This window comes from Diorhabda carinulata, chromosome 4 (genome assembly GCF_026250575.1).
Source record: "Diorhabda carinulata isolate Delta chromosome 4, icDioCari1.1, whole genome shotgun sequence".
Taxonomy (NCBI): Eukaryota; Metazoa; Arthropoda; class Insecta; order Coleoptera; family Chrysomelidae; genus Diorhabda; species Diorhabda carinulata.
The window spans coordinates 19,913,320-19,934,474 of record NC_079463.1 but is presented as its reverse complement, the minus strand read 5'-3'; the positions used below and the strand labels follow the sequence as shown (position 1 = coordinate 19,934,474).

Below are 21,155 nucleotides of genomic sequence, written 5' to 3'. Positions count from 1 at the left end.
TTAAAACGGTGCACAAAAAGGGGTCGAAGTGGAAAGTTTTGGAGTAATTGTTTTTATTGGTTTATTCTATGTTTTTAGGGGTGCTGAACACGAATCTGAAGTTGTCCAACAAAAATTTGCTCGGCAAATAAGAGAAATCATCAAAAAAACACTCAAAATATTGTTTTTTAATGGTTTTCAGCTTATAACTTGCAAAGTAAGCTATTTATGAAAAACGTGTTTATGTAGTAAAATAAAGAGGAGAAAATTTCCTACAATTTATGTCTCTTAACATTTTTTCGTATATCGTATGGTTTCCACGCAAAAGAGTGCTGAAATATGGGGCTAATCAGTATTTTTTTGGAAAAAAGCAAAACATAATGAATAAATTAATGCAACTTTCCCTTTAAGTGAAAAAATTCATTTGCAGCACCCCGCCTTTCAAAAAGCAAAGACAGTTCGGTTCGACTATCCTGACTGGAGGGGGTATCCGTCAAAATCACGTGACTGAAAAGGGTGAGCGTCAAGGGCACGTCTTCATGCATTCAGTACTGCTATTACCGTGGCCGTGTCATTTGTTTCTTTCTGTGGCGGCGCGAAGTCCTGTTATTTTCGTTTCCGAGTGTTTTCGTTGAGATACAATACAACAACTCCTTACAATGTCCAGTGATAAGTGTTTTATTTGTGAAAAACATTTAAGTGAGGGCCCAGTGAAAGTGGTAAAGGAAAAAGGAGTAGAAACTTTACGAGATGCTAGTAAAAAAAGAAATGATAGGAAGGGAAATGTTTTGGCTGGTAAAACGTCAGTAAACATACATGTTTCATGTCAGAAAAGTTACACAAATGAAAAAATGATAGCTGCTTACCTGAAAAATGCTGCTCAACCAAGCACATCTTCGAGAAAACTAAGATCATCCTCTGACTTTTGCTTCAAAACAGATTGTTTTGTGTGCGGAACACGAATTCCCGAAGATTACACAAGGTCACAACAACGACTGCCTCACCATAAACGTAATTTGGTACATCAGGTGATGAAAATAGAGATGAAAGATACAGTTATGAAATACGCTCACCTTCGTGGAGATGATTTCGGTGCAGCAGTTATCAAGAGGATCCAACCGATAACAGATATGGTGGCTGCTGATTGTCAGTACCATGATAAATGTTTAAAAAATCTGTACAGTAAGCCCAAGGTTGATGAAAAAAAGAAAGTTGGCCCTCATTCTGAAGAAATTGACAACGCTATGAATGACATTTTCTCTTTTATGGAAAGTAATGACGAGGAATGTCAATTTTCATTAGACCAGCTAATGACTCAGATAGAGGGCGACTATATTCCCCAAAGAAAAACTGTAATACAACATTTACTAGAAAGATATGGGGAAGATGTTATCATATCAAAAATCAAACAGAATACAATTGTATGTTTTAAACATACTGGCCATAAGATTTTGACAGATGCTTGGTACATTGAAAAACGTTTATCAGAACGGGAAGAACGTCTTCGAATAGTTGAAACAGCGGCTGATGTAATTCTTGAAGAGATACAATCAGTACCGTATGCGATGGATGACTATCCTCCTCCAGATTCTTTCTTGGACGAAAATGAAAGCCTTGTTCCGGAGGTTCCCAAAGTGTTCTGGTTAGGTAACTGTGCATGAATAATTCTATCTTACCATCATTTATCTGCTCACTAATTATTTGTGTGTCAAAATATGTGTCTACTGCTTTCATATCTATTCAATATGTTGAAAAGTGTTCGAAATTTGGTCTCTTATTTATTTCAGACGTTGAAGAACTGGATGGCTGCCCTAAGGAAAACATGGAGCCGGCATCTAAAAGGGCTCGTACAAGTAAATAGATAGGTACTACTACTTATAAATTGATATTTTTCATATTTATTCAATAAATAAAATTGTTGAATATTTTGCAATTAAGTCGATGATTTTTGTTTCAGACCTAGAAGAACTGGAATGCTGCCCTGCTGGAATCCGGTGTCTAAGAGGGCTCGTATTAGGTCATAAATATTTAAGTGTGTTGAAATAATTAAATACCTTTGTTTTCTTTTGTTTAATAACCTTTTTTATTGATGTATCAAATAATTAATTAAAACATTTTACAAAACATCAAATAATGTTCACCTACATAAAATAAAAAATATAAACTAATGCCGTATTCTGCTATTTTTTTTTGCAAATGCTAATTTCTCTCATATTTCACCACTCTTTTGCGTGGAAACCATACGACGTACGAAAAAATACTAAGAAACATAAATTATAGGAAATTTTCCCTCCTTTATTTTACTATATAAACGCTTTTTGCATAAATAGCTTGCTTTGCAAGTTATGAGCCGAAAACCACTAAAAAACAAGATTTTTAGAGTTTTTTTGATGATTTCTCTTATTTGCCGAGCAAATATTTGTTGGACAACTTCAGATTCGTGTTCAGCACCCCAAAAAACATAGAATAAACCAATAAAAACAATTACTCCAAAACTTTCCACTTCAAACTACCATTTGACTGGACAAAATGGTAGTTTTGTCAGCAACTAACTAGTAAAAACTCGCTCTCTGACTCGTCATTATATTTGTATCTTGACCTCATGGCACGGACTGAGCAGATAGCTTTACTGCGCAAAGATATAACTCGAGAACACTCTAATGGTGGGAAGTGAGCGTCGCGGCCTGCATATCTCGCTAAATTGTTTAAGTTGGAAAAATACTATCAGGTTTATAAAATAGCAAATTAAAAAAAATATAATTTTTACTCACATAAATTTCATTTTTACCCTCAAAATGTTCATTTTTACCCCAGTTCCCCGACCACTGGTATAGAGTATTTACTGTAGAAAGTTTCGTGACTTTTGAAATGAATACTTAAAATTGGTCACAGGCTCTTCTTCTGAAAGTCTGACAATCTAAAGATTCAATAATTGTTAGTGGATAATCAATTTTTCAGAATAATGTAGTTAAACATCACATACTACCAACATAATTGAACACTGAAACACACAAACTGAAAACGATTTTTCTTTCAAATTTGTTCATAAAATCTTAATATTATGTGTGTAGTAATTGATTGGTTTAATTATGATCCTCTTACGAACTAAATTGTTAAGCGCAATTATGTTAATGAATAATGTATTTTAATTTATTGTAACTAAAGAATGGAATTTAATGGTGATTATACATTTGGACCCATAATTGCAGAAATTCGCATTTTAAATGAGTATTGGAAAAATGGTCATCGACAGCTACTTATATAAAATTATCATTGCGGTTTAAAAAAAATTAGAGCGATGTTAAACACTCAATTATTGATCAGTTGAGTAGAAAACAGAAGTTTTGGCCAATAATAATCTTACCAACTACTTTTATATCACATATTATACTGTATCATATTTATATGACATTTACCAGATAAATCTAATTTTTTTATAAATATTTTTGTTTTGTATCTACATCTACAGATACCAACTTATTATTCTTGAAAGTAAATCAATACAAAATCCATCAAATAAAAATTACATGCATCATTATTATTATGGGTATTACTTCTCCAAAACTTGTAATATTTTTCTGTATGCAAATAATTTCCCGAGAAACGAATTCTAATAGATTTCTATTCGATAATATCTATGATAACAGAGAATAAACATGTTGAGTACATCAACTTGTTTATTAAATCTAAAAAGTGCACCATTAATAATCAATTCTCTCAATTTTATTATTATGGTAAGTAAGATTCGTGAATTTAATGATTTGGCCTACAAAACTACAGTTAGGTCTGCCAATTTATTACATCCCAATGAAATCTTACTCAGTTTTTAAAGTGCACCTGCAAGTTCAATCCTACGTTCGCCCCACGTCTCTGCTAATTGTAGTACCCCCTATTCATTGCAGCCCGGTTTCTGTTCTGCCATTTGCACTGCAGAATTCTTAAATAGGTTCTTCTAAAGCTAGCGTTGCACAAGGCATAACACACTGGATTTATAGTCGAGTTAATATAACACAAGAAATAGAAAAAGTCCCAAACCTGCGGAGGAAGACGCGTACTAGTGCTTGTCACAGGCTTTAACAGGACTAAAATATTATATGGTGTCCACGTTATTATGAAAGTTAATAAAATGGCTGACAAAGTCTTGGCTGCTTTTTTGTCAGCTTTCTTTTCTTGGGTTTTCTTTTTTTTCTTCCCTTGACTTTTGATGGCGTTTGCTAAAGGAGTTTTGCCAGCTAGTTGTTTAGGAATTATCTTTGCATTTAGAGGTATGCGGATATCTGGCATTGCCGAAGGACGACGGTTTATATGATTATCATGGTCTTGTAGATGATGAAAATCGCTGATGGTGGTTGTACCCGATGGACCTGTTGTGATAGGATGATTCCTTGGTGCCTAAAATACGACAAAAAATGTGAAATTTGAGAAAACTAATACAATATGCGTACTGGAAATTCGATTGTTTTTCATATTACGCTTCTAGAAGTGCATTTCGGAATCCGATTCCGAAAGCGCTTTGCGACTTAACTAAAATATTCGAATGCGTGGATAATTGTCCGAATAAATAATATAATCATAAACAGATCAATATATGCGCAGAATCTTGAGACGCGTAACTCAGAAGACAATTGGATATTGGTACTATCAAACATAAAAAGAAAGGAAACGATAAACTGGGCATCTGATCCTGTTGGATCGTGCAACTTATAAAGAACAAAGTCGACTAACAGAAACTACTGGAGATTATATTAAAGATTACTACTCTGCAAGAAAAAAACTATCATACAAAAGGTGGTCCCGGATAGATAGAAAACTGAAAAATATTTGGGGTTTTCTCAGTAAAAAAATTTTCGTAACGCCATCCGTATTCAAGATAAATCTTGATAAATCTTTTACGATTTTGCCGCAACTACAAATTTTATACGAATATATTTTTGAAACTGATAATTATGCGAGGAACATATTTCATAAATACGTACGGCACTCATACAAAATTAAGAAATGAAAAATTGTGTTTACTTCCCGTATAAACTCTAACAAACCGTCAGTTCACGTGGAATCATCATCTCCACTGAAAATGAAAACATCGAATCGTAAACATAAATGCAATTCTAATGGTCGCTGTTGCGGGAAGGCGTATGTATACAATTCCTTCGAAATATTCCTGCCAGGGATATGAGCAAACGTAAATTCAGAATTACGAAAATGGTATCAGTCTCCAGAACTAAGTAAAGAGGTAGTAGAACACGTAAAGAAAGCTCTAGCAACAGACTGCCAAGAGATTTGGGAAAACTGTGTTGAAAATGTTATCAAAGAAGAAGATGAGTGTATGTAGTACCACCCTCTTCATAATTCAATCAAATGATAACTCTAATTCTAATTTCATTTGAAAAAATTCATTTTCCTTTATGGAATTTTTCGTTTTCCAGATAAAAAACGAATGGGGTACAAAAAGGGCTCAGTTCACGTCTGGTACCCTGTTTAAATCAAACGCCCTTAGACCACACCTGCATCTCTAAAAATTTACGGAAAACATTCAATATATGGATAAAGGTAAGGTTTAGGTATAGAAAAGTATACATAAATTTGCCTTATTTTTTATCCTTGAATTCATTAAAATAGAAAAAACCGGTTGATTTAATTTTTTTACAGACCTTGACAAGGTAAAGAAAAATATTTTTTTATTTCTTACTGCTTGTATCAACAGGTCAAAATAAAATTTAGACCAGACCTGCATCTCTAAAAATTTACAGAAAACATTTAATATCTGGATAACGGTAAGGTTTAGGTATAGAAAAGTATACATAAATTTGCCTTATTTTTTATCCTTGAATGCATTAAAAAAATAAAGAAATTTGATATTTATAAACGTAAACTTTGAACATTTTTTATACACGTCCTGTATAAAATGAAAAAAAAAATTTCAACATAGATTCAAATATGTCTGACCTTGCTAGAAGCAACTGAATAGAAATATATTTAAGGGTATCCTCGTAAAAAATAATTTATAAGGTCTGCAAGGGTCAAATTTTTTACAAAAAAATTCGAAAAGTATCAATTATTCGAAAAAAGTATACTAAAATTTCACGTAGATTTCAAAAATTCATTATTATATAGGGTGTTCTACTTAAATTAGCAAAGTTACAGTCGACTTCCGGTAGAAATTATTATAGTTAAAAAGATCTTATACGAAAACCCAAACCTAGAAATTTTCATGATGTTACTATAATTTTGCCATATGCAGATAGTTTTAACTCTTTGTGGGACACACTGTATAATCATTACTTTTATACAGCTTCATGGATTTTGAAAATATTGGTATTATAAAATAAAATGCTCAATATAATCGTTTCCTTTCATTTTTTTCTAACGACTGCTAGGTGTTGCTTGAACAATTGTTATAATCTGTGGTGTTCTTTTCGACCATTCATTTGAAAGAACGTGAAACCATATCTCATACATTTGCGCCGAATATTAACAAGACAAGAAAAGTCAATCACGTCGGAATGATTGAAATCAGATTAACAAAAGCGTACCGATACTACCCGACCTTGACAGTTGTCAGTGTTTATACGAGGTTGTTGCAGACCTGTGACAATTGAAACGAATACATGTACACTTACCGGCGTGATTCAAAACTTTCTGTGTATTAAAAGCTAAAACTGAAAATTTAAGTTGCTTATTTGGCGGATTATAGATTTATTCAGATAATTAATGCAGATGTTGTTACTTGGGAATTATTTGTATTTTTTCCTTCTTGAAAACTTATTATGTTATCATGGGATATGTAATAAAAAAGTTCGAATTTAAGCTAATTTTATCCAAGCATTTAATGCAGTCTCGTTCTTTTTATTTCATTATTTTATCCCAAAATTCGTTATTGTTTTGAGTTGGTGAGCGGCTTCCCAATTTAATAAAAAATTTTTAGACTTTACAACAAAATTTACAACAGGTGGCACAGCTCAGTTGATGGTGCTGGCGAGAGATTAAGTTCACCTGGTTTTATGTTTACAATTTTTGTTTTTGATCATAACAACCAATTCCAGACCATTTGGACATCCTAAGAACTGGTTGCTAAGTTTTGCACACTTGTTTGCTTAAATTTCAATAATCATGCAGGGATGGGTTTACATTAGTGTGCGTTCACATTGGCAACGCTCTAGCAGTGTTAAAAAATATTTCTGGCTATAGACTTTAAATGAATGTGTTCACATTGCAAAAGACCACCGCTCAACGTCGCGCCGCTCGAGCTTCGATCTTGTTCGTTTTTTTGAACGGCATCGCCTTCGTGGTGCGCTCATGTTTATATTTTTGTTCAGTATGGAGTCGAAGTGCGACCAAACTATACGTTCTAGTTTTAATTAATAGTTATTAATATCGGAAATTGAAACCAGGCCAGCCCTTTGGAATGACACCGTTCCTAAAGACAGGAAAAAATCTTATTGGATCACTGCGAAGTTCATGATAAAGGTGATGGAATTCGCCATAAGCAAGTATATTTATATTAAGCTCATGAACGCCTTATATTTTTTTGCTTTTCTTTAAAATTGATTTTCGTATACTTTCTATAAGTGTTAATCGTTTAGATAGCAAATTCATTAGGTCCTTTTGGTTCGAAAGCTAGAAAATAACTAAAACGACGCTCAACCAATTTGAACAGGCCAACGCGCGCGATAATATCGCAAAAGTGGCATCGCTCGACGCTCATCGTTCGAGCGTCGCCATTGTGAACGCACACTTAGAATAACGAACGTGAGAGGTTCCGGGTTCCGAAATTCGTGGCCTTTTGTCTCATTTTGTCACCTCTTTTTCAATTTTTTCAAAAGTGACAGTTGCCGATGATAAAATATGGAAAACAATATAGAAATTTTCCAAGCTTTTTGTTTTGGTTGAATGGGGGTTTTTATTGTTCCATTAATTCAAATAATCAATAATTAAAAAAAATCAATTCTCAACCAAACTCCTTTATATTAAGTTTAAAAATCAACTCAAACAACAAATCGACAGGAAAAGGTAAGATTAGTTTTCATGAAATTCCTCAAAAGGAAAACATTTTTTTATTCCAAAACCAAGTTATATATATATATATATATATATATATATATATATATATATATATATATATATATATATATATATATATATATAACTTGCTATAAATATGATATAGTTAAAAAAAACATTTAGATTATGTGTGTTCCTGTGATATTTCGCAATATCGGCTTCGTCTTAAATATAAGGAGGTTATAACAATTGAAAAAATTATTATTTTATGAACCAGTTTAATTTGGTATTTATTACATCCTCGAAAATGGATGCAAAGTCGTTCGAAAGCTTGGTATAATCTAAATAAGTTCACAAAATTAATAAAATCTCTCCCATGACTGCTTTCCCCATGATTGAAAAATGGTATATGATTTTAGGTCTCTTCTGTTATAAAATTAGTTTTTTTTATATTTTTTCAATTTTTGGTAGACAGACAAATAAATAAAACTGCATTGACGATTCACGAAATATCCAAAAAAAACTTATATCGACCTTTTTGTCGATGTTGACATCCCCAATGGCTCACAACTGCAAGGAGAGGTTTGTAACCACTGATTAGTTTCGACGTTATTACGTCTCATCAGAATGGTATAACAAACTATCGTTCGGGCTAAAGAACCGAAGTGAAGAATAAGTCAAAGAGCGTCGCTATTTGATTCAAGTAGTTAAATATTTCCCAGCAAACGCTATCCTGGCGCCATACCCACTTCCAGCTGCAACCCACAGCTCAGGTAGAAATCTAGCGTAGTCGCCGATTATCTAGATTTCGATGGTATATGAGGTGCTTTGAATGTATCCAAACCTTATGAACAGATTTTGCAATAAAAACTTAGCAAAATATTATTTACAAGGCCTACTTACTTCGGTAATCATTTTAATAGAAACTCCTTCTCCAGATCCATCGCTCGAATCACCTGGAAGTCGAATTAATATGGTGTAAACACTTTCAGTTGACGAAGATCGACCAGTTAATCGATTACTGGTTGGCAAACTCCTAGAATCTCTCGGGCGTATTGGGGTTATGTTGGCCTGATTAAATGTTTGATCCCGCTGTGTAGTAAGATTCTGAACATATGAATCCCTGGAAATAGTAACACTTGTTAAATTTATTTTCATTCATGTTAATCAAATTGTAACTTGTTCAAATTGGATTGAATGAAATTTTATTTAAAAATATAAAATCCTGACGTTATTATTAATTTTATATGATGTGACATCGAAAAAATTGATTTTTTATGATATGAATTGAATTATCAATTTCCTTTTTCTCAATTCAATCATCTATGTGACGGTATATTTGTTTTACTTTGCTTAAAACTGATTCCTCAATATCTTCCAAAACTGATTGTGCTAAACACTCGATATGTAAATGACTGATATTTGAACTTCAATTCGTGTCAATCTATGTTACAAAAAAGATCAGTGATGATAAATTTAGCTGATAGATCTATCCAACTATTAGATCGTGGATTTAGAAGCATAAGTTTTAAAAAAGCAAAAACTGCATTGAAAGAAAATAATTATCGTGATAATATGATAATTGACATAGGTATTCAAGAGAAGGATAAACAAATTATATCAATTAAGGAACAAAACAGGGCATGAAAATCAAATTTCCTTACCATATGTACAAGGATATTCTTAATAACTAGCAAATTATTTCAATAATATTATTGTATTATTTCTCTGAATCAAAATCGAAACGCCCAAAAATACAACTAAAATAATATTGTGTATCAAATACCTTGTAATTTTATGCGACGCTGTTTACATAGGACAGACATTTCAATATTTGCAAAATAGACTAAAAGGTCATCAATATGTTAACAAATAAAACCGCATTAACACGCATATATATATATATATATATATATATATATATATATATATATATATATATTCACTTAATTTCCTCAACCATATGAGTATATTTATTTTTTTTCCTTAATTTCTTGTGATGATAATTGAAATATTTGTAGATATCTTAAAAACATTATTACAAACATTAAGTATTAATATACAAGTATTAAAATTAAAATTATACCAGATAAATTGAAATGAACTAATTAAGCAATTCATGGTAAATTTGGCTGAGGTTTTTTATATTTTGTCTATCCTTCACAGAAAACCTATTTTGTTTTATCTAAATAATTTCTTTGATTAATAATTTTTGATAGTTTGTGTCTTGAGCTGAGATTTTGGTTGTTTTAAAGTCAAATTCATGATGTTTATTTTTTTATATTTGTGTAAAGCAGTTGATGCATTTTTAATGTATTTGTGAAAACCTATTCTACTCTTCAAGTATTGTGTCGTCATTCCTATATAATTTTTAGGATAATTCAAACATGGTATGGAATATATAATATTCGATTTTTTAGTGTCTTTATTTTTTTTTAGTTTAGTGATGTTCTGATTTCACTTTAACTTTAAAGACCTATAACTCAAAAACAATAGGTCGTATTTAAAAATTTTTGACATGTCTGGTCTTATATAATGGTAAATTTTCCTTCTCACATACTTATGCAGACTTTGTTATTCTCTTCATGCCAATAAAAAATAGCGATTTTATGAATCGCGAATTCTCATTTGGCAAAAATAATTGGCAAATATTCGGAAGTTTTTCACTTATGAATAAAATTTCAAACACAGATGTAACGGAGTTTTTTTAAAAAACCTTGAATTTCTATTCTCTATTATACAATAAGGAAGTGAACTCATTATTTCGGCTTGTACTATACTTTCTTTGAAAGATAGGTACCACCCCAATTTTTTTAGAAAGAAAATATGAACTGTGATTGCTGGTGATGCCAAAATTAGTGATCAACATAATGGCAGATAATTTCAAATGTTTTAATCCATGTACAATTTTGAAATTACTTGAATTCGAATGTTAGTATAGTTCCTCCAATATCAATTGTAGAAGACACTCATTAAACATAACACTACATTAAGAAATGAAAAATAATGTTTACTCTCCGTAAAAAATTCGGTAAACATGTAACAAACCGTCAGTCCACGTGGACTCATCATCTCCACTGTTTACCAATGAAAACATCGAATCATAAGGACAAATGCATTTCTATTGGCCGAAGCTGTCGGAAGGTGTATGTACACAATTTCTTCGAAATATTCCTGCATTTATGTCTGAAAGAAATGTTCCTATTCCTGTCAGCGATTGTAAAAAAGGCCCAACAAACAAAGAATTGGTTACTGTTATTAAAGATCTAAAGTTAGACAAATTTATTACATTGACTAGCTGTGAAAAGATCTTTTATTGTCTATTCACAATAAAATCATTTGCTTTCTCTGAAACTACATGTTTCAAAATTTTAAATCTAATTCTATGGACGGCTACCAATGTATAAGTTTGGAACAATGGATTAATTGCTTCATTTTTCAAAAAAAAAACAACATTCGCATTCAACATAATCTTCTTGGATAGAATATGCAAAAGTATATGTTGGTTATGTTTTATACAAACTCAAAAAGTTGTGGTGGGGCATGGATTTACTTCTCATATGCCATGAGCTGTGGCAAAAAATCATCTCATCATAAAATTTTCCTCATGAAAGCACAGATTTAGGTATTTTTTTGCTCTAGGGATCGGAAACTATTACAATTTCGTTTTTTTCTTTGCAGTATATAACAAGAGAATGGATTGTGATCTGTTGGCTTGTCCTATGGTAGCTTTGTACTCAATTTCATGGGACTATGCTATACTTTTTTGAAAAATTACCGGTTATAACAAATTCAGATGGTTCCAGATTTCTTTTGTATGCTTCAGAGAAAATTCCTGCTGTTTGGAAGTGAAGTCATGCTGAACTAGAATTAATCAATAAATTCATCTGAATCTGTCTCTAAGAACTAGATATTAAACAATCTACTGAAACTCACTAACGGAATTGTACTTTTTCAACTGAATTTTCGAAAATGATCCTACAGCTGACAATCTTTTCCCTGATTTTTAAATTTATAATTTCCAAAAAACGTTTTTTTCTAAAAATTCTTTTCAAATGTTTGACCATGTATTTTGGGGTACCAAATTCATGCTTCATCTCTCTAATCTCTTAAACAGCAATGTTTTTGCATCAATGCTAATAATTGATCAATGCTGTTTACACCATAACTACACCAACACTCACAATTACACTGTCTGACGTGCGTTTCGATAACCAAGTTATCGCCTTCAGAGACTGAAGATAAACTAAAACTGTTTCATTTTACCTAAACTAAGATAATCTAAAACTGATTAACTTAGTTATCGAAACGCGCGTCAGACAGTGTAATGGTGAGTGTTGGTGTAGTGACAGTGTAAACAGTGCGTTCAATAAGAATATCATCAATGGTTCCAGAAATTCCAGCTTAAATACAAATAGTTGGTGTTTCTTTTTTGGGTTCTATAATTATACAATTTTATACCCTCATATTCCAGATACAAGTTGACAGATCTGGTTCACATTTTCATATTTCCTCTCCAATTTACACCTGTGCCAAATTTCAAGCATTTATGGAATGGTGATTATAAACATTGTTGTTGATTTGGTATGGCCCACAAACATTTCGGTTTGGTCAAATATATATGGATCAGCCAATAAAAATCAAGTAAAATCAGTTGATTAGTGAAGAAAGAATTTGCTGATGTGCTTGAAGCAAAGCAAAAGTAAGATGGCAACCGTTTAAATTATTTTTTATTATCAATTCCTAAACGGGAAATAAGTTAAGAGGATATTGTGAGGAATGATTTTTTTTTAATACTTTTAGATACCTTCATATTCTTGTACTCACAACAGAAGCTCTGCACTGATATAATTTGTTCTTCGCAAATGTTATCAATTCATATCTGACTGGAAGTAGAAGGAAGGGCTTCCAATTTAGAAGCAAAATAAATAAGCAAAAAACCAGCGGAATGCATTAACAAGTTAATAAGTTAGAGAGTTAATAATTATTCTTTAGACGTAAGTCAAAAATGTTAGATTCATCGCTTCATATAAATTACTAATCCGATATTAAAGAACATCATGGTACTCATATAACTTAGTCCTATTAATGCCTCTTAAACTAATACCACTTTTACATCAACAGGAAGATTTAATATTAGATTTTCTAACTAACCTGATGACGTTAAACGACGTACACCTTGAAACAGAACTTTGCAAAGGCGTGTCCAGAGAAACAGGAGTGATACATCCCTGTCCCTGTTCACTGGGACTCTCTTCTTCAGTGTCGCTGCTTTCTTCCCTTCCGGAATGCCACCAGGCTACGCACCATTCGCGGATGCGCCACAAACCAAGAAGTAAACCATGACGTCGATTCGATACGAGGATTACCTGATAATAATAAAACTTATATCACAATAGTATATGATGCTTGATGTTGTTGTGTCCTGTATATTGAAGCAAATATGTTGCTTGAAACGAAGTTTTTCCACTTGCATAATAAGAAATTGACTATACTGAACACACTGTTTACTGTCAAAGAAATTACATGGTTTTCACGTTTCGATAAATATTATTGTGAAACTACTGGGAATTAGAAAATTAAATATCTTTCAAAGCTTTGATCTAAATTTGTTTTTATCCTACTTTTAAAAAGCATATCAACAACTTGATTTTTATCTGAACCATTTATATATTTTTGAAACTATCAGAGTTAACGGTACCAAAAAATAAACAGATTACAGTTAGGGATACATTTGTACCCCAAACCTAAATACAGCTTCCCTATTTTTATGTTATTTTAAAAAGCAAAAAACAAAAATTGATGAAAATCATTCATTCATTTAAAAGAATATTTACTAGAAAATCTTGGTTATAATACAAAAACAAAACGCAAAAATATAAAAAAAATCAATTAAACTATTTTGTCACTTTCCACATGCATTTTTTGGAGTGAAAGAACACAAAAAATGATTACACTGACTGTATATTAGTCTCCATTGTCTTTTTTTCTAATCGCGTTAAAAAAGCATCCGGGAGTAGACCTTCATGTTCTACTGCATTTCTATTTTCCAGATCAGAAAATATATAAATAATATGAGAGTTATAAGAGTTCTATGCATTTTTCCCGGTCTCCAATCTTATAATAACATTGTTTTCCATCGGCGATTCTCCGAGCTCATTCAGGAATTTTCTACGGCAATATTTACGAGTAGTAGCTGATTTAATTGAAAATTACACACTCCCTAAAATAAATATATTTTATCCAGAAATATCCAGTAGTTGTCCAAATATTATCATAGATAATCTATTAGTTAGATAAGTTAGTCTACGTGCTTAATACTCTTCAACCATTCTATCAGTAGTATCTACAGCATCTGGTTAAATTTACTATCAACTCCAGCCACTGCATTATCCTGGTGTACTGTAGACAGCGGTAGAAAGTTGGTTTTTAATGACGTTACATTTTTTATAGAATTTGTTTTTTCAAAATCTAAAATATATGCATAGATTACACCAAGGTTATTTAAATCAGTTTTCTTATTAATGCATTTAGCATTTTGGGCAATATATGTTGTTTCTAAAAATAGACGTTTTTGACAGGTTTATGATGTATCGCTAATGAATATCAGGATATAATCTGCTATAACTCTTGTAAGAGGAATCCGATAGGTGAGTGACCCCCCAACTGACCGATGTACTTCTCGTTACAAATCAAACAAGGAATTTCATATACTATGCTAGACAATTTATTAATTGGTGTGTTATCTTTTATTTTACTAAAAATTGATCGAATTTTAAAGATTTGACTGACTGCACGCTATCTTAATATTGTGTTGTTTAAAGAGTACAGTCAAAATCCCAATATTCAATCTATTCAAAGAATTGTAAATAGGTTAATTAACCGTTATAGTTTTAAAAAATCTCTGTGGGAAATCACTTTTTTACAAATTCAAAATGAAAAACAAGAAAAATTTGCTCTGTTACCTTTAAAGTTTGTTTATACAAAGGGAGTGGAAAGAATATTTAACATGGGTTTTAAATTGGTTTATAAATCAAACAATACATTGAAACAATTGCTGGGTAATCCTAAGGATGAAATACCAAATTTGGAAAAGAATGATATATACGAAATAAGCTGTGGTGATTGTTATGGGAAGTACTTGTATTTTGGGCAGACTAAGAGATTGTCCGGTTTAAGGAGTACATAACACAAATACGGAGGGACCGAAAAATCGAGTATTGTCGATCACGCTGCCAGTCATAATTGAGAAGCAGATCAAATGTAAATATTTGTTCTGAATTTTTAGCACATCTAACCTAACCTAACCTAACGAATATCAGTTTTCATTTTTTTTATTTCCATATTTTTTTTCATAAATCTGCCGTAAAAACGAAGATTTAAACAAAAATTCATCGAAATCAGATTCGATTTTCTACAGCCAAAAAACGAGGGGACCGCGAAAGTATATAATTACTTCATGTAGCAAAATTTCTTATCAGCAATTAACAGTCTTTGTGGTTTTTTTAAATTTTCATTTTAATATTAATTTAAATTTATTAAACAAAAAAATATTTCCAGAAATCGGTGTCGTGCGTTATTTTTAACCACGAGTTATATATTTATATATGAATTTTAACAAAGTCTTGCCAGCTATATTATGAGCGTTTTCTTATTGGGAACGTGGCAATGAAACACCGAAGTAGACTAATTTCAATATATTTTCCGAGCTTTCGAATACTTCATTGTCTGTGAAATAATTAAGATTTTCGGTGGCTTTGAGTTGTATAGATTCTTGTAGGAATTTTAATGAATTTAAACCGTTCTATAGTGAAAAAAGTATTACTTTACTCACTCGTTGCATAAATAACTATTATAATACCGCTAATATTTATAATGTTAATTTATTTTTTTATTCGTTTTGTTTCAAAATAATTTTTTTCGTATTACGATAACAGAACAATATTTTACATGTGAACTCACCGGTTTTTTTCTTCTATGAGTATCTACACAAATATTGTGCATATACACAGAATCGGAGTCGGCTCCTGTAGATTCTGATCGTGGCCGCTTCCACTCGTCGTGGTCCATCGTTGAACAAGCATTGTTTTGCTCATCACTGCACACGAATACACTATATGTAACGTAACACACAATTAAATGAAAAAAATTAAAGATCGAATTGTTTTTTACCCTAGCAACATTGAACATCTAAGGAAAAAATAAGTAACTTGTAAAAAATTCCATACGTGTATAATAGTTTGAAGATAATTACCAAATATCAAGTGGCGAATGAAAAGATGCATTTCGAAAAATGAAGATTTCATAGTTTTAAAGAAACCAAAATTTGCTTGTATGACAAATTTTGAAGAATTAAGAAATTCGGCTAGAATGGAAATTATGCTAGTAGCTTTAATTTGGTAATGGTTACCAGTAATTGGTATTAACCAGAAATAATTAGTTAAACTGATTTAATAGGTTTCTTGACGAAGTTTTTTTAGCTTTTGGCTATTCTAAATTCAATAATTTTAGTGGACAAAACAGGTGAGAAAAATTTTTTTAGCTAAATTTGTTATATTAATTCAGAATCCAGTTTTATTGATGAGCTTTATTATTTATATATTTACTACTATGTATTTACAGACCCGGCCACGCATTGATGTGGCTGAGTGATTTAAACAGGATATATAGTGTATAGTCTAAGAAAATATATCAAATTAAAGTGTGGAGCCATCTATGAGGTGCAAATCGCAAAATTTTACAGTTCTCTCTAAAGAAATTCGCTTATGGCGCCATCTGTTCCAGATTTATGGAAACTACGATTAATAACAACAATCAACGTTGATTATCAGTTTATTATCAATTATTAATTATTGAGACCATTAGTTTAAATAATAAACATCCTATCATTTAATTTGGACCAAATTACATATACAGTGTGATCCAACGAAAAGGTTGCACCTAGCTTTTTTCTTGTAATTAAATTCAAAAATGCTCGGACACATCGATTTTAAGCATATTATTCGATCTGCGCCTTTCACCCTCTAGTGGGGGTGAGTAACAACCCTAAAATTTTAAATGGAAAGAGGGATCGACTGATACATCATTTAAAATGGCACAAAATTGTCTTTGTAATGATACCCTATTTGTTGAATTTTACTAAAACAGTTAATACGAAAACGGGGTTAAAGACATTAAGCCGAAAATTTTGATATTAATGAAAAATACAAATAAGTTTTAATTATTACGCGTGAAAACAACTGCAATCGTTAATACATTCCAATATTTGTTATTTTTAATATGCTTTGTAAAAAAAGTAAACTAGCCGTTAAATTGATTTATTAAAACCTCATTAACAAATGTTGAAAATGTGACCCATTTGATTCCATACAATAACACAGATTTTGTTCAAATCTATTTCTAACATTTCGTAGTATATCAGGTGTTATGTTTCTGTACTCTGCTGTAATCCGTTGGCGAAGATCTCCTATGGACTCGGGCTTCGTGAAAAACATTTATTTTTTAAGTATCTCCAAAGAAAAAAGTCTAAAGGCGATAAATCCGGTGACCTGGCAGGCCATCCAATTGAGCCCATCTTTCCAATCCACCGTCCAGGAAACCGGTCATCTAAGAACTGTCTTACAGAAGCCACATAGTGCGGAGGTGTTCCATCTTGCTGAAAATGAAGCCGATCAGCAGTATGATTTTGGTCATCTTCAATTATTTGTGTTATTAAAGGATCAATTGTAACTTCAAGCATGTTTAGGTAGACTTCACCAGTTAAATTTCCAGGAATAAAAAGTGGTCTTAGGATATGATTTCCTAATATGCCACACCAGACGTTTATAATAATTGCAAATCTTCAATTAAACGCTGACTGGTGTTTTACATTACAGACAGATCCGGTATCTACAATTTTTTAACTAACTTATCTCTCATTAAATAAGCGAGCCGTAAGTCTAGCACAACTATTATTTTGAAAATAAAGTTTAGCTATTTCAACTCGTTCTGGAATGGAATAAATCATTTTGTACCGTGAAATTAAAATAACTTGAAAAGCAACCAATCTGAATCAATAAAGAGAATAAAATAAACTGTGTAAATTCTTTTCCTACACGTATCTGCAATTTTTATTTCAACATAAAAAGGCAAACGATTAGTAAGGAATTTAGTTCTGATAAATAATGTCGTGTTTTTGAAATCCCATTTTCCTTTAAAATAAATAATTTAGAAATTATTGTAGTTGTTTTCACTCGTAATAATTAAAACTTATTCGTATTTTTCGTTAATACCAAAATTATTGGCTTAATGTCTTTAAAGTCGTTTTCGCATTAACTGTTTTAGTAAAATGCAACAAATAGGGAATAAAGACAATTTTGTGCCCTTTCAAATAATATATCAGTCCCTCTATTTGAAATTTTAGGGTTGTTACTCACTTAAAGGTGCAGATCGAATAATATGTTCAAAATGTGTTCCTATAAAAAGCAAAATCGTTGTGTCCGAGCATTTTTCAATTTAATTACAAAAAAAAAGAGAAAATTTAGTTGTAAACTTTGGACCACCCTGTATATGTAATCAATAAAGTTTGTTTGCTGATGACCTAGAATACAGTATAACTTTACTGTTCTTTGTTTTAAAGAGTTTTCATGAAAAATTTCAGTTCAATCTTCTTCATAGAATGGTTCATGATGATAATATTTTACCTATTTTTTGAATTAAACATCTCGTTTATCATTTTCTCTCTTATACCTGAAAATATCATTTCACATTCTCGACTTATCTTTTTAATTATAAGTAAAGGTTTGTATTAGAAAAAGTTGATGACAGACCCGAAGAAAATAAACATCATACCAAAGGCAATAACGTAGCTAGATTAGTTTTGTTAGCTTTGGTAAGTTTTGGGGCTAAACTGAGAAGGTACCTTGCGAAACTCAAAGGGATGCAAAACTCGTTAAGGTGCGTTAATCAAAGAAATGTGATAAAAATGACGATGTGGATATGGAAATAATAAAAGGAATGTTCTTACAGATAAAAGAAAGTCTCAAGAGTACGGAAGAAAAAATAGACATAAATGCATATATTATAGATGAATTAAAACAAGAAAATCAAAGGCTTAATCAAATAATAGCCGAACAAGAAGAAAGACTGGAAAATGTGAAAATATAAACGGATCGCAATGATATAATAATTCAAAGGGAAATGTCAATAAAACATAAAGGTTCAAATATTAATGAGAAAAATAGAGATAGAAGTTGACAAGGAAGCTGATTTAGTGGAATATAACTGACTAAGAGCTTTTAAAACAAATAGAAAGACATCAGTTATAGTTAAAATCAAAAAATGGAAGAAAAAATTAGAAATTATGAAACAAGCTAAAAAACTGAAAGGTACTCATGAAACAGAGGCATATGAGCAGAAAAAGTCGAGAAAAAATGACGACTAGAAACGTGCATCAAGCGATCTTCACCCAGATAAAAAGACGAACAGTTAAATTGGTTAGCTTGTAATGAAATTCGTGAAGCACAATTGAGAGAATTGCTCACATACACTTCGGCAACAGCACGATGGTTTTCAAGCGCAACCTCGTATCTCAAAAACTACTACTTTTCAGGAATGATAAAAAACGTTTTATAATGAAATTGAAAATTTTTTTAAACAATTTTTTTATTAATTTAAAAAATATTCACTCTCTTGATAAATTTCCAAGCTCAGTATAGTATTTAAAACATTTAATTATTAATTTTTCTTTTATTTTCTGAGATACGTGTTTGCTGCAGAGAAAAAAACGTAACATACATGATTGCATAGTATTATTTACAAATATAAGTACATGAAAAAGTTTTGTAAATTATTTTATTTTGCGAACAAATTAACTTTTTAAATCATTCTTAATCGAACAAAAGTGCTAAACTTTTAAATATACACCCCACAAAAATTATCGGATCACTGGTATTTTAGGATATTTTTAATATTTAATTTTAGTTTTTTTTATTTTTTTTAATTTTTTTTAGTTTAGTTTTTGGTTTTTTAGTTTTTTGTATATGTATTAACTTAATAGATATTTCTGGTTTGTTATCATGGGCAAAAAAATATCACAATTTCTTACAAAGCAAAAATGCTCGAGTAAATGATTTCTGTCTTTGAGAATGCATTGAGATCGAGAACTTTCTAAGCAAATTGTGTTATTGTATAGTGAAAATTTAAATTTATTTTGTTAATAATGGATGTGTCTCAACGTTTAACAAGACATGTGACGAATGAAAAAGCCGCTAGAATCATCGCGCTCATACAAGATGGCCGCAGTCAAAGATACGTCGCCGGGGTAATTGGAGTTCAACAAAGCACCGGACAAGGCCGCGGAAGGGTAACTTCGGTAGATGATGATCTTTATTTGAGGTTAACGGCGTTAAGAATTAGGCAAACCACCGCTCGAAGGCTGGAAATAGATCTGTTGGCTGCTCGTAATGTACGAATAAGCCTACAAACAGTTCGAAATAGGTTGAGAGAAGCAGGTATACGAGCCTGAGTGCCAGCTAGAGGTCCACGTCCACGTCTTACTAGAGAACATCGAGTAGTAATATTGGAATTTGCTCGAGAACACGCAAATTTTAATATTCAAGATTGGTCCAATATTTTATTCACGGATAAATCAAGATTTTGTCTGTATTCATCAGATAGGCGTATACCAGTATAAAGGTTACGTGGTCAACGGCACGATCAAGTTAATTTTTGTCAAACTGAGAGCTTTGGTGGTGGCTCTGTCATAGTTTAGGGAGGAATTTCTTTCGAGGGTCACACGGAGTTAGTACCAGTGAATGATGGAAAACTAAATGCTGGCAGGTACATAACCAATATCCTATAACCCAATGTTGTGCCCTATATGCCTCATATCGGTGACAACTCTGTGCTAATGCACAAAATGCTATAGTGGTTCAGCAGTGCTGAGAAGAAATAGAGATACCCACCCTGAATTGGCCTGCACGTAGCCCGGACCTTAACCCAATAGATCATGTGCAGAACCTGTTAAGAAGCCTTCCAAGACGAATGGAAGCTGTAATTAGAGCGAGGGGCGGCAACATACGCTATTACATACATAGAAATTCATTTTTGAATTTTCACAAAAACAGTGAGAGTTCTCAGATATTAATGGTTTCAGAGATAATAAGTCCATGTATTTTTGCTTAGTTAACGGGATT

At 31.7% G+C, this 21,155-nt stretch overlaps 1 protein-coding gene across 2 annotated transcripts in view; it reads right to left on the bottom strand.

Annotated features, from left to right (window-relative positions):
* Positions 1–3,852: 3,852 nt before the first annotated feature.
* Positions 3,853–21,155, bottom strand: part of LOC130892802 (muscarinic acetylcholine receptor DM1) — a 56,451-nt gene continuing 39,148 nt past the window's right edge. The window contains exons 6-9 of one of the 2 annotated variants that reach the window (XM_057798431.1): positions 15,943–16,093; positions 13,135–13,349; positions 8,884–9,103; positions 3,853–4,371 (exon numbers count right to left, since the gene is read on the bottom strand). In XM_057798431.1, coding sequence (XP_057654414.1) covers positions 3,853–4,371; positions 8,884–9,103; positions 13,135–13,349; positions 15,943–16,093 — 1,105 coding nt within the window. The remainder of the gene's footprint in view (positions 4,372–8,883; positions 9,104–13,134; positions 13,350–15,942; positions 16,094–21,155) is intronic. The other variant, XM_057798432.1, reaches the window with a different exon arrangement.